We start from the raw sequence: 11529 nt of genomic DNA, 5'->3' as shown, positions 1-11529 counted from the left end.
TAGGTTACACACAAAATAGGTTACACACAACCCCCCCCCCCACGGGGGGGAGGAGGAGCAGATCTGTTAGTGGGGGGGTGGTGATGGAGCCCTAATCGGGCTGGGGAGGGGAGGGGCACGTAGGAAGAAGGCAGAGAGGGTGGCCCCCAGACTGAGGGGGTTGTCCAGGTGACCGTGGTTGAACAGCCTCTGGTTCTGCGCCTGTGCTCTCGTCCTTTGCGGGAACCCCGGGCTACACCAAGTCATTTCCTTCCTGTCCCCGCTGAGCCACTGGTACCCCAGTATCTTCCTTGGCTGCACTGGCCTCAACAGCTGAGCGAGTTCAGAGTTGGGGCCCCCTCCCCAGCCCAACTCCCAAGAGGCCCCACTACTGTTCTCCCTGTGGCTCCCAGCTGCAATTCCGGAATAGGAAGAACCCTCCGTCTTCCAGCTGACCCCTGAGGGGCACGGAGAGAAGGACCAGCAGACCTGGCTCTGAGGGAGGGGAGGGAGGGGCGGGCTGCGAGGCTGGGGCTTCGGCTTCACGGGGAACTTTCCCTTCGATTAATTCCTCTCTGATCCTGGCTTCTGTCCTTAAAAGGACTGGCTCCGGGTTTCCCCGTGGAGGGTAGGTCCTTTCCCACTATGCAAAGACTATTCGGTGAGGACCAACAGAGTACCAGACCCTGGCATCTGAGGACGAGAATGGGGACCTCCCCCTGTCCTAGGAGGCTTGGGAACCAGACTCCATATATAGAGCTCAGAGACACTCCAGGCCTCTCCTGGGGTCCCGAGGCATACAGCACTGCCCGCCCCCTGCCCCAGGTCATGCGACAGAGACTGAACAGGGATCTTACCTCTTAGGACATTCCAGAAGGTTCAATGAGAGGACACCCCAGCAGCCAGGCATGCCCTGTGTACCAGCCCCAGGCCCAGGTTCTCCTTTTCAAGCCTGATACCCTGTGAAAATGGTACTGGCACCATGCCGGTTTTGCAGATCAGGAAGCTAAGACTCGGAAAGCCCCCATCTCTCGTTCAAGGTCACGCGGCTGGTGGAGCCTGATGAAGGTAGCCTACTACTACATACCCGATTACTCAGTCATGGTCTCATAGTGCTCAACCCACTCCACCGTGACCTACAAATTCATGGATGCTTCCTGGGGGCCCAAGTTCACATTTGAGGGTCCAGATCAAGCAGCAGCCACCTCCTGGCCAGGCCCTTGGGCCCAGGGCCTCCATTCACCAGGGGCTTTGGGAGGTCTTGTAACTTAAGTCTGAATACAAATGTGGGGGGGGGGCGGTTGGCACAACAAAAATTCTCCATCAGTCTCTAGGTCTCAATGCCCCCCCCATCAGTGCATGATTCCCGGGTGGTTTAGACTCCTGTCTCAGTCCCCATCACTCCGGAAACCTCTTCCTTCCCTGCGTCCTCCATTGAGTCCCATTGTTCAGAGGTTCGCATCCAGCAGGCACATGTAGATACAAAGGCTTCCAAGCGAGCTTCTACCTTGGGGAAGCCTCACAATCAAGGACGGCAGACACTTCCAGAACATTTCTACACTTCATTGAAGAGAAGCTGTCACTTCCATCGGCGCTCACACACAGAGCACCCAGAGGACCTGTCTTCACTCGTGGCACAGTCCCTGTGGGACAGAGGTTCCCAGAGCCTCTGTGGGAGATGGATCAGGGGACCCAGAGGGCTCTGCACCTGAGTTAGCCCCTGGGCTGCCAAGGACCTTTGGTGATCACACGGCCTGGTTGGCTCTACGGAAGAGGAAACCAGCTCAGAGAGCTCCCCCTCGGCTTCTGAGAGGCCAATCGAGCCCTGCTCCACAAGACACCTTCTAGGCCAAGAAGATTTGAGGATGAGCCAATGGCGCAAGGCCCCGCTCATGGCCCCTAGGTGGGTTTCTGCTTGGCCTTTGCCCTGGGCTCCAGGACTCGGGCCTTGAGGGCCCAGGTTCAGAGGACCCAGCTGGGCTTGGAGGGAAGGGAGGTTGGTGCGTCCTAGGACGCCTAGAAGCACCTGGACAGGGATGCATTTCGGTTCTCAGGTCAATCAGGGAGGCAAGAGGTAAACAGCGCTCCCTTGGGTCTGTCTGGTTCATCCAGCATCCAGAGCTCAGCAGGGCCAGAGGGCTCCCAGCCGCTGCTGCAAAGTTCCAGCCTCACGGGTTTACGAGGACCGAGGATCAGTGAGAGCGAACTCGCGGGCATGAGCCTGCAAGCGGAGACTCGGTGATGGACGCGGGTGCCTGAGCCCCGCCCGCGTTGGGGGCCCGGAAGCTTCCTCAGGTCGGACGCTGTTCAGCCCCCAAGCGATCTTAGGCGCCTCCTCCTCGATCGGGCTGCCTCCCTTCCGGGGTGGGGGCTTGGGGGTCGACCCCTGCCACAACCAATGGGCCCAGAGGCTCTGGGGCTGCCTGGGAAGCAACGGTCCCAAACGAGAGCCACCGCGCGCGCGCGCGCGCGCGCGCGCGCGCGCGGTCCAAGGCAGCCACTTCAAGCCCGGCGGTGTGGGCCGCGCTGGGGCACCCGGAGGGAGGGGCGGGAAGGGGCGGGCCTGCGGAGGCCGGGGGTGCGCGTCCCGCGGGGACCAGGCCACCCGTCTGCGCCTACCCATTTTGCCCACGCGAGATCCGGGGGCGCCGGGGCACGGTTCTGAGGACCCCAAATAAAGACGCAGCCTCCAAACCCAGCGCCCGGCTGGGCCGTGTGGTTAACTGCGCCACGTTCAGGGGTTGCAAACTGGGAGCCCTCAGGCCAACGTGGCCCACATGCTTGTCTGTGGGGCCCTCGGCGTGTGGTCAAAGGGTACTCGAAGTCCCCCGGGAGGAGAGCGCCCCAGTTCCCCTCGGCTGCCACCGCCACCTGGGGATGTCGGGCAGCGGGACTACGCAGGTGTTTCCCTGGGAATCCTGTACTGATAAGGGGACATTGAGACCTAGAAGCGGCACGCCAGGCAGCGGGCATTCCAGTTTGCGACTCCTTTCCGAAAACACGGCACGGGGTGTGGACTGCACCACTGGGTCAGGGCTACGGCAGCTGTGTGGGCACGAAGCACAGTGACTGTCGGCGCTGCCGGGCGCCCTCAGACAGGGACCGCTCAGCTCACCTGCTCTGGCCCTTCCTCCGCCCGCGCCCCGCGCCCACCCCAGCCCGCTAATTATCGAAGGCTTTGCCATCACCAGCCGCCCAGATGGGGGCATCAGGGACAGATGGGTCCAGGCACAAAGAGGGAGCATTGGGAGCGTCACCCAAGAGAGCGGGGGCGTGTGGGGGGGGGCGGGGGTGGGGGGAGTGGGGTCGGGAGTTGCGAGGGTTTCCCAGGCAACGGCTAAGAGTCTGGGGCCTTAATGCGGGGGGGAGGTGGAGGGGGGGGCGAAGGGGATGGGTGAGATGTGCTCGGAAACGTGGGCTCTGGAGCCCGGCAGAGTCCAACTTTGCCGCCTGCATTCACTGGCTACGCTCCTGAGCGATTCACACCCTCCCTGAGCCTCAGTCTCCTCACCTGTGAAATACAGTGATAATAACACCATCGCCGAAGGGCTACGGTGAGAATTGAATGAATTGATAACACACTACAGCTCTCAGCGCGGTGCTCTGTACCAAAGAACCTGTGATACCCGTTGGCGTCTCCTCTTCCAGCCTCCTCTGCCTGTCTTAGTATCCTCAACTCCCCAGAGACGCCTGGCGCAGCCTCCTTGCTCCCAGATAGGCCACATGTGCTCCTCAATGCAGAGGCCCCTCCTCCCATGAACCTGGGACCGACCTCGAGGTCCTGTTGCAATGAGGTGGTCCCTAAGAGAGAGATGGGGATTAGGGATGAGAGCTCCGGGGAATCCTTAGAGATCTGGCCCCCCATGTCCCAGCCCCTTAGGTCTCCATCTCTGTCCTGAGGGTGGGGGGAGGGGGGGGGGCAAGACCCCTTGCTCTGACAGGGAGCAGGGAGGTTAGCCCCGGGATCTAGCCCATGGGCTGCCTGCAGCCTCCAAACCAAGGAGATGTATGCCAACCTTCGCTGTTCCAAAGGTCCTTCTCCCTAGCCAGGGTGGGATTCAATGAAGCAACCATTTATCCTAAGAACCATCAGGCCGGGGGACGGTCTGTCACCAGCCAGGGGTCTTGAGACCCTTGGTGTAGGGCCCCTGTCAAAGATCCCTCCCCACTCCGAATCCCTACTAGTACTGGGAGCCACTGGGAAACAGAAAGTGGCCCAAAGTCTGTACTAAAAGAGGGACTTACAATGAGAGGTGGGCGGGAATAGAGGATTAGATGAACTTCTGGGGGGGGAAACAAGGTGTTCACGTAATGGAAGGAGTTCAGGCGGTCCATTCTGCCTCAAAGGGAAGCAGACAGACAATTCTTCCGCCCTTAGAGCGTCTAAGGGGCTTTAAAATCCAATGCGCTGGCCCCAGAGCATCTAGCCTTCATTGGTTCCAGTCTGGGAATGAAAGGAGAGGTCCTACATGCTGGGCTGTCCCCCGCCCCCGGACTGCCATGGGTGTCCCCGGTGCTTAGGTCTTCCTATAGCCATCTTTATTGGGCGTGGCACCTTGGGTCTCAGCAACACCTTTCCAGACCTAGACGAACATTAGTCTGAGGGAATGCTTTGTCCCTCAGCTTGCTGTCCCAAGAATGTAGAGCTTCAACTCTCTGGGTGCCCCCAGACAGACAGACAGCAGCACCCAAGGAATTTTGGCAAGCCCTCCAACAGTATGTCCAGGGAATCATCGTATCTGTGACTCCTGCCCAGTAGAGTGAGGAGGGAGGACAGGGCCCTGGAACATAGAGACCTTGGAGGGGACTCTGTCCCTTAAGTTGAGCTCTTGTGGGCGACTGGGGATTATCTCAGAGACCTTGGGGTCTGGAGACAGAAGTCCCTGGCTCTGCGGCTGAGAGCTGGGAAACCAGGGGGCCACGTGGAGGGTGGGGAAGCTGAGCTGTGGTTCAGTGCAGGACGGAACCTCTGGTCTAATGCTGCCAGAGAGGAGACCGGCTGGGACAGAGCCCAGCGGACCGGGCCAGGCCAGGACTGTTACTCTACTTCCTTTTCCCTTCCCCTCTCTCACTGTGGGGGGGGGGGGGGCGGGGAGGGGGAGGGGGGTTCTCCCCAATGAAGGGTCCTTGGAAGTCTGAGGGTTTTCATAATATCTTCTCCAGTGCTACTCGGAAGCCCAGGCCCCATCCGGAGTCCCCCCCCCCCCCCCAGGTCCCCGCCAGTCCAGGGCCACCCTCCCTCCAGGAGCCACCTGCCCTGGGCAGCAATATCCACTCTAGTTCACCTGTGTGTGCCTCTGCAGTGTCTGAGGATGCTCCTCTCTCACACGTGGTGACCGTGGAGACCGGGATCCCTGATGGGGCACGCAGTTTAGGCGGGGTGACTCCGGGAAGGGCAGAGATCCAACCCCTCCTTCCTGGGGGGCCCAGGGCTAGCCCTGGCTGGGTGAACTTGGGTCTGGGAGGGGAGGGGGAGAGACTTGATTTATTTCCTTTCCTATTACGTGCCTCTCTACATCCACCACGTACACTAGGCACAGGCACGGGTACCCTCCAAGGCTTAGGGTTGGTGAAGGAAGCCGCTGCTGCAATCCAGCCCCCACCCAGCCCCAGTGGCGCTGGGTTCTCGGGTCCCCACCATCAGAGTCCCAGCCAATCCTCTCCCCACCCCCCGCGACCCCCGCTGGAGCCAGACCCAGTTTTGAATTCTTAACAAATTTCATTTCAAACGGGATTTGGAAATAAAAGCTACTAGAACCGGCCCTACTCTCTTCCTGGATTCTCGTGGGGGGGGGGCCCAGGAACCCTGTCCCCCTCTTTCTTTCTCCCCAGCTGCTCTGCCTCCTCTCAGGCTTCGGTGAAAAGCAGAGCCGAAAGGAGTCCTCCTGCACCGGACCCCTAGCCGCCTGCGGTTCAGGCCAGCAGCTCCATGCACCTGCTGGGCACCAAAAGCACCTGTCCCCAAGCTGGGGGATGGACCCCCCCTCAGTCCTGGGCAGGGAGAGTCGGCATGGGTCGGGATCAGGGACCTCAAAAAATGAGCCTACAAGCAGGGAAACCTTCTCCACCCCCAGGTGTCCCAGGTACAGGGACCTTCCGCCAAAGGCCACCAAAGACGTTGTAGGCAAGAGGGCCCCGGGCCAGGGAACCCACTGCGTCCGCACCAGCCGCTGCTCTCCTGGGGGCGCGTTCTCCCTGAAGCCCGCAGGCTGAGACACTGCAAAGTGGTCTATCCTCCCTGACCAGGAAGGCTGAAGCTTTTTCCTTTTTACCCAGAATCTCTTTATTTATTTATTTTTTTACCCAAGACCTAAGTTTGTATCACAACTTTGGGTTGTGAGGATCCCAGTGGCCACAAGAAGACAGAGGTGGCCCTGGGGGGGGAAGAGCATGGAGGCCAAAGCGCGCTGGTCAGAGTCTCACTCCAGGCTGGCCGTTCCCAGCACCTAACACTTTGCAGTTCAAGGCCGGCGTGGGCGCCTGGGTGGGGTCGTGCACAGCGCGAGGAAGGGAGAGAAGGGTTAGCGGATCCCGTGCCCCGCGCTCCCGCGGCGCTCTGTCCGGACCCGGGGCCCCAAGTGGCCGGTCTGCAGCTGAAGCCCAAGGAGTCCCCCCTCCCCCAGCGGGATGGGGGGTGGGCGACTGCCTCTGAGCCGAAAGAAAAAAAAAATCCTGGTAGGGCGGGAGGCCTGAGCGCCGGGACCTCAGCCAGCCCAAGGCAAGGCCCTTGCCCCGGAGGCCCCAAATTCCGCGCAAGGAGAGACATGTTCACTTTCAACAAACTCAATCCTCAACCGCAGGGAAAAGAAAAAAAAAAGTTCCGGATCAGGCGTCGGAAAATCAAATTAACAAGAGACGTGTGAGAAACACCCTGTTGGTGGGGGTGGGGGTGGGGTGGGGGTTGGCGCGGGGAGAATAGTCCAACGACCCCTTAATCTTTCTCCAGGGTGGAACCCACGAAATGGTTCCCAAATCCGGCTCCGAGGGCTGGCGCCCTGCACCTCCCCCCACCCACGCGGCTCGCAAACAGCCGACGGACTTGTCACTTTTATTTAAAATCTCAACACTCGATCATTTATTTCGTTTTTGCAACCAAACAAGTAATAAATATTATTTAGCACTTTTTTTTTCTTTTTACAAAAATAAAACAGATGATACACTCTCTGCAGGACCGCGAGCGGAGGAGAGATGTTACGCGGCAGACGCTGTAAAGCCCGGTACCGCAACGCGCGGGAGGGGCCCAGGCAGTTCTCGGAGGCCGCGAGAAGCACGTGGGAGAGTTTGTCATTCGTGTTAAACGTGGCAAAAAGAAACCGACATATAGGAGGCCAGGCTCAGACTCCGGTGGGGCTGGCAGTCACGTGAGCAAACAGCTTCGCAGCAGCACTGGCCTCATTACTGATAATATATTTACACACCCGAGAAAGAAAAACCTCAAAAGCCAACAGAACTCCCAGGTAACTCCAACCACATTCACAGCAACAGCCTTTGAGTTCCGTCAAACCCTCGGGTATCAGAATGACTGCCCCCAGTCGGGCAATAAACCAAATCACTTAGTGCTTACAGAGGGAAAGAATGGGGAGGCAGGGAGGGAGAGTCTATCCGAAAATAACTAAAAAAAAACAAAAACAAAAACAAAAACCGCCCCCAAAGTCGACAGTTTGAGATTATTCCAATCCACAAGTGGTTCTAGTCTGACTTTCTAGAAGGCCTGCTTGTATTGTTGAATGCGGAACATAGATTTATTTAAAAAAAAAAAAAAAACCACACCCTCAAAAGCAATAGGGGCGACAGGCAGGAACCGCAGTAGTTCTCAGACAGTTGTCGGTTTACCCACATTGGACGAGACCGTCAACGCTTCTGGTACCGGGTGCCAATTTTCAGCTAGCTCGTAGCCCCTGGCTCAGGGCCAGAGACGACCCTTGAAGGAGAGGCCTGACGGCCGCTCTTGGAATACAGCTTCTCCCAAGTCTCCTACCCGCCAAGAAAGGAGGAAGGAGAGGAAGTCCCCAACGCGGTCCTCCCTCCTCCTCCTCCCCCATGTAACGAAGGGCTGCCAGGGCCGAGCGCGCGGCCCGCATCCTAGAAGAAACCACCAATTTAAGAATCACTTTTTTTGGAAGTGGGAGGGGGGAGGGGGGTGTCGAGGGAGGGGTGCACACAGCAGAGCCTTCTTTTACAATGGTTTCTTTCGGAGCAGCGCTGTTTAAAGCCAGAGAGGGCTGCACCCAGAGCGCACGGCCCTGTCACTCCCCACTGTCCGGTGCGCGCCCCCCAATTGCTTCGGTTCCCCAGTGCTGACGTCCTCATCATTGCGCCCCACCCCCACCCCCAGCCCAACGTCCTGTGATCTTGGGAACTGAGCTCCCGGGCCCCAGTGCCGGCCAGGCCTCGCTTCCCCGCAGCCCCCAGGTCCCTCCGTTCGCCAGAACGCGCCGGCGGCCGGCAGCTCACTTGGCGTCGGAGGTGAGGCGCGGCAGGCTGCCGGCGCCCATGGCCGACACGTGGTGGTGCGGCGGCGGCACCTGGCACATGCTGCAGGGGCAGGGCATGCCGCCCCAGTGCTGGAAGCCGCCGCCGCCCCCGCTGCCGCCGCCCCCGCCCGCCAGCGGGGCCGCCGCCGCCGCCGCCGCGGACGGAGACTTGAGCAGGCCGTGCGGGGGCCGAATGGAGCCGACCGACGACAACCCGGAGCCGGGCAGGGAGGCGCTGGAGACCGCGGCGGCGGCCGCGGCGGCGGCGGCGGCGGCGGCCGCGGGAGGCAGGATGGGGTGGTGAACCGCGGGGTGGTGCGCGGCGTGCGCGGCGGCCGCGGGGTGCGCCGTGGCGGCGGGCAGGGGCGCCGAGTGCGCCAGGCCGCCGCAGGCCGACGGGTGGAAGCCCGCGTGGTGGCCGCCGTAGATCTCGCTCACCAGTCGCTTCATCTCCTCCAGGGAGTTGGTGAGCATGAGGATGTAGTTGCGCGCCAGCAGCAGCGTGGCGATCTTGGAGAGCTTGCGCACCGACGGGCCGTGCGCGTACGGCATGACCTCGCGCAGCCCGTCCATGGCGATGTTGAGGTCGTGCATGCGCTTGCGCTCGCGGCTGTTGATCTTGAGGCGTAGCTGCTGCAGCTCGGGCTCCGTCATCTGCTTCTTGTCCTTCTTGGTGGACGACGCGGCCGCCGACGATGCGGACGAAGTGCTGGACGAGGCTGACTTGAAGCCGCCGCCGCCGCCGCCGCCGCTCAGCTTGTCCCCGGGGTGCGCGCCCGCCGCGCCCATGGCGCCGCGCAGCTCTGCGCTCAGCTCCGGAGGGCCGTCGCTCGGCGTGGACGAGGACACCGTGCCCCCCGTGAAGCCGCTGCCGCCACTGCCTTTGCTCCGGGCCGGCAGAAAAAGGTCATCGGGCTCTGGTGACGACGGGCGACTGGACACCAGGCTGGCGTCCGAGTCCATGGCCCCGAGGGATAGTCGCAGCTCTCGCGGGGTCCTCCCTCCCTCCCTCGGCCCTCGGAGCTTTGCGCACGCCTCCTGCGGAGAGGAGAAGAAACAGAAGAGAGAGATCTAGATCGAGGTCGAGGCACTCAGAAAAAGAGAGAGAGAGAGAGAGAGAGAGAGAGAGAGAGAGAGAGAGAGAGAAGCTGCTCCCGCCTGCACCGCAGCGTGCGGTCCAGGTGCGGGTGGCCGGTCGTTTTGTGTCCACCTCGCTTCCTTCTAGCGGCAGGCAGGTGCGCACGAAGTAACCTCTCTCTTTCTCTCCCCACTTCCTCAGCTCTCATCCACAGGTTGTTTTATTCCAGGGAGCATTGGAGCCCCTCAGAGAGGGTGGCCTTCTGGATGCCTTCAATTAGGAATCGGGAGGCCGAATCCCCAGGGCTGGAATGGCAAGTGAGGGTTTTTCTTTGGGAGGACGGAGATCTAAATAGAGAAGTATTTATTTGGTTTCTCAAACGCATCGACCTTATCTCCATCGACACCGAGCAACAAACACACAGGCACCCGGCGCCCGCGAGCCTAGATAACGTGCGTCGCGTCCGGGGACCGCGGGGAGCTTGCCAGCCGAGCGGGACTTGGGCCGAAGGAGCTGTGGTCGCTTCGACTTCTGGCTTTTGGGGGAAGGGGGTGCTGCGGTGAGTGTGGGGAGGGTCAGAGCGGCGAAGCCACTCAGGGGAACCGGCGGGCAGGGGCGGGATCGGGGCCCTCTCTAACCGAGCTTCCTGGGTCGCTTGCGAGTTGAGGGGCGTCTGTCCCTGGGATACAGGCTGGGGCTGCTGGGGGGGGGGCGGGGACACTTACTGTGGATGCACTTAGAGGAGCTCCTTCCCAAAAGCCGCAGTGGAGAACCGGGCTCCGGGCGGTGATGTCGCGTTGGTCTATAATAAGCATCCGCACCTTTCGGGGCTCCGCCGGTTTTTTATAGCCCGGTGGCGGCGGCGACCGCGGCGGCGGTGGCCGAGGCGGGGGCGGGGAACAATGTGCGGGTCCTGGAGGGGCCGCCGCGCCAATGAGCTGGGCCCGCCCGGGGGGCTGGGAAGCTGATGTCATCCGGGCTAATTCCGCTCAATGAAACTCGCCCGGCCCGCACACGCCTCCTCCCCGCGCACAGCCAATGGGCGTCGGCGGCCGGGAGATTCTTGGGGAGGGACTGGAGGAGGAACCCGAGGAGGGGGTGTGCGAGGCGAGCAGGAGGAGGAGGAGGGGTGGGGAGGGCTTGCCGGGGAAGTACCGAGGGCAGAATGCAGTTGAGATAGAGAGGGAGCGTTGTCAAATTTCTATAAAAATACGGTGACCACAGAGTCAGGCTGGAGGATGGCGTGGGCTGGGGGTTCTGCCGACGAACTAACCTGATACCCAAAGCGATCGGATCTTTGGGGATGCGCACGAATAACCCTGGCGATTCAGGCGCTGGGGCTGGAGTCTCCTCCTTTGCTTTTCATCTCCCTCTCTCTCTGGGTTCTCGTTGCCCGCCCCCCCCCCCCCCATCTCAAGCGTTTCATCAACACGGGGGCATTTGGAACCCCAAGGGTAAACGACAACCAGGCACAAGTTAAGCACGCTCCTCCGCGGGCGGCTGGTAGCGCCCCCAGCTGGGGGCAGGGCCTCGCGAGGCAGAGGGCAGGGAAGGACCTGGAGCACCTGCTCCAGAAGGGCGTTTTGAAAGAAATCTCAACTCTTCGTAAAGTCGGGAATGGCGTGGACACAGGGAGGAGGTGTTTCCGCACAGTAACCGCGCTAACAGAAGGGCAGAGTCTAGCGCCCAAAGTGCCGCGCCCGCCCTCCGTGTCTTAGCTCTGGAACCGATGGTGGTCTTTTCAGCATCACTCTTGTGGTCGTCTCCACAAAATGGGAAAACGAGGTACGAGGGAAACGCTGGTTTGTCTGAAAAAAAAAAAAAGAAGAAGAAAAAGAAAAAGGAAAAAAAAAAAGAGAGAGAAAAAGGTCGAAGGCCTGGGCAAAGACTTCTCCAGGCTTTGGGCCAGACAGTGAAGTCCAGCTCCTTGCGGCTGCATTCAGACCCCTTTCACCAATCGCAGCTTGGCTGCTAAGCCCGGAAACGCTTGCCCATCAG

The 11529-nt window shown here is 60.7% G+C and overlaps 1 protein-coding gene across 1 annotated transcript; it reads right to left on the bottom strand.

Annotated features, from left to right (window-relative positions):
• Positions 1-7014: 7014 nt before the first annotated feature.
• OLIG2 (oligodendrocyte transcription factor 2) lies at positions 7015-10537 on the bottom strand. The gene is made up of 2 exons (XM_086675873.1): positions 10257-10537; positions 7015-9491 (listed from the first exon to the last, which is right to left on the bottom strand). The coding sequence occupies exons 1-2, from the start codon at positions 10503-10505 to the stop codon at positions 8430-8432; spliced, it is 1311 nt and encodes a 436-aa protein (XP_086531999.1). The 5' UTR covers positions 10506-10537; the 3' UTR covers positions 7015-8429.
• Positions 10538-11529: the final 992 nt, after the last annotated feature.

Source organism: Puma concolor, chromosome C2, assembly GCF_028749965.1.
Source record: "Puma concolor isolate L17-30 chromosome C2, mPumCon1.1.hap2, whole genome shotgun sequence".
Taxonomy (NCBI): domain Eukaryota; kingdom Metazoa; phylum Chordata; class Mammalia; order Carnivora; family Felidae; genus Puma; species Puma concolor.
Note: the sequence above shows the minus strand (reverse complement) of the source record. Positions and strands in the feature narration are given on the sequence as shown.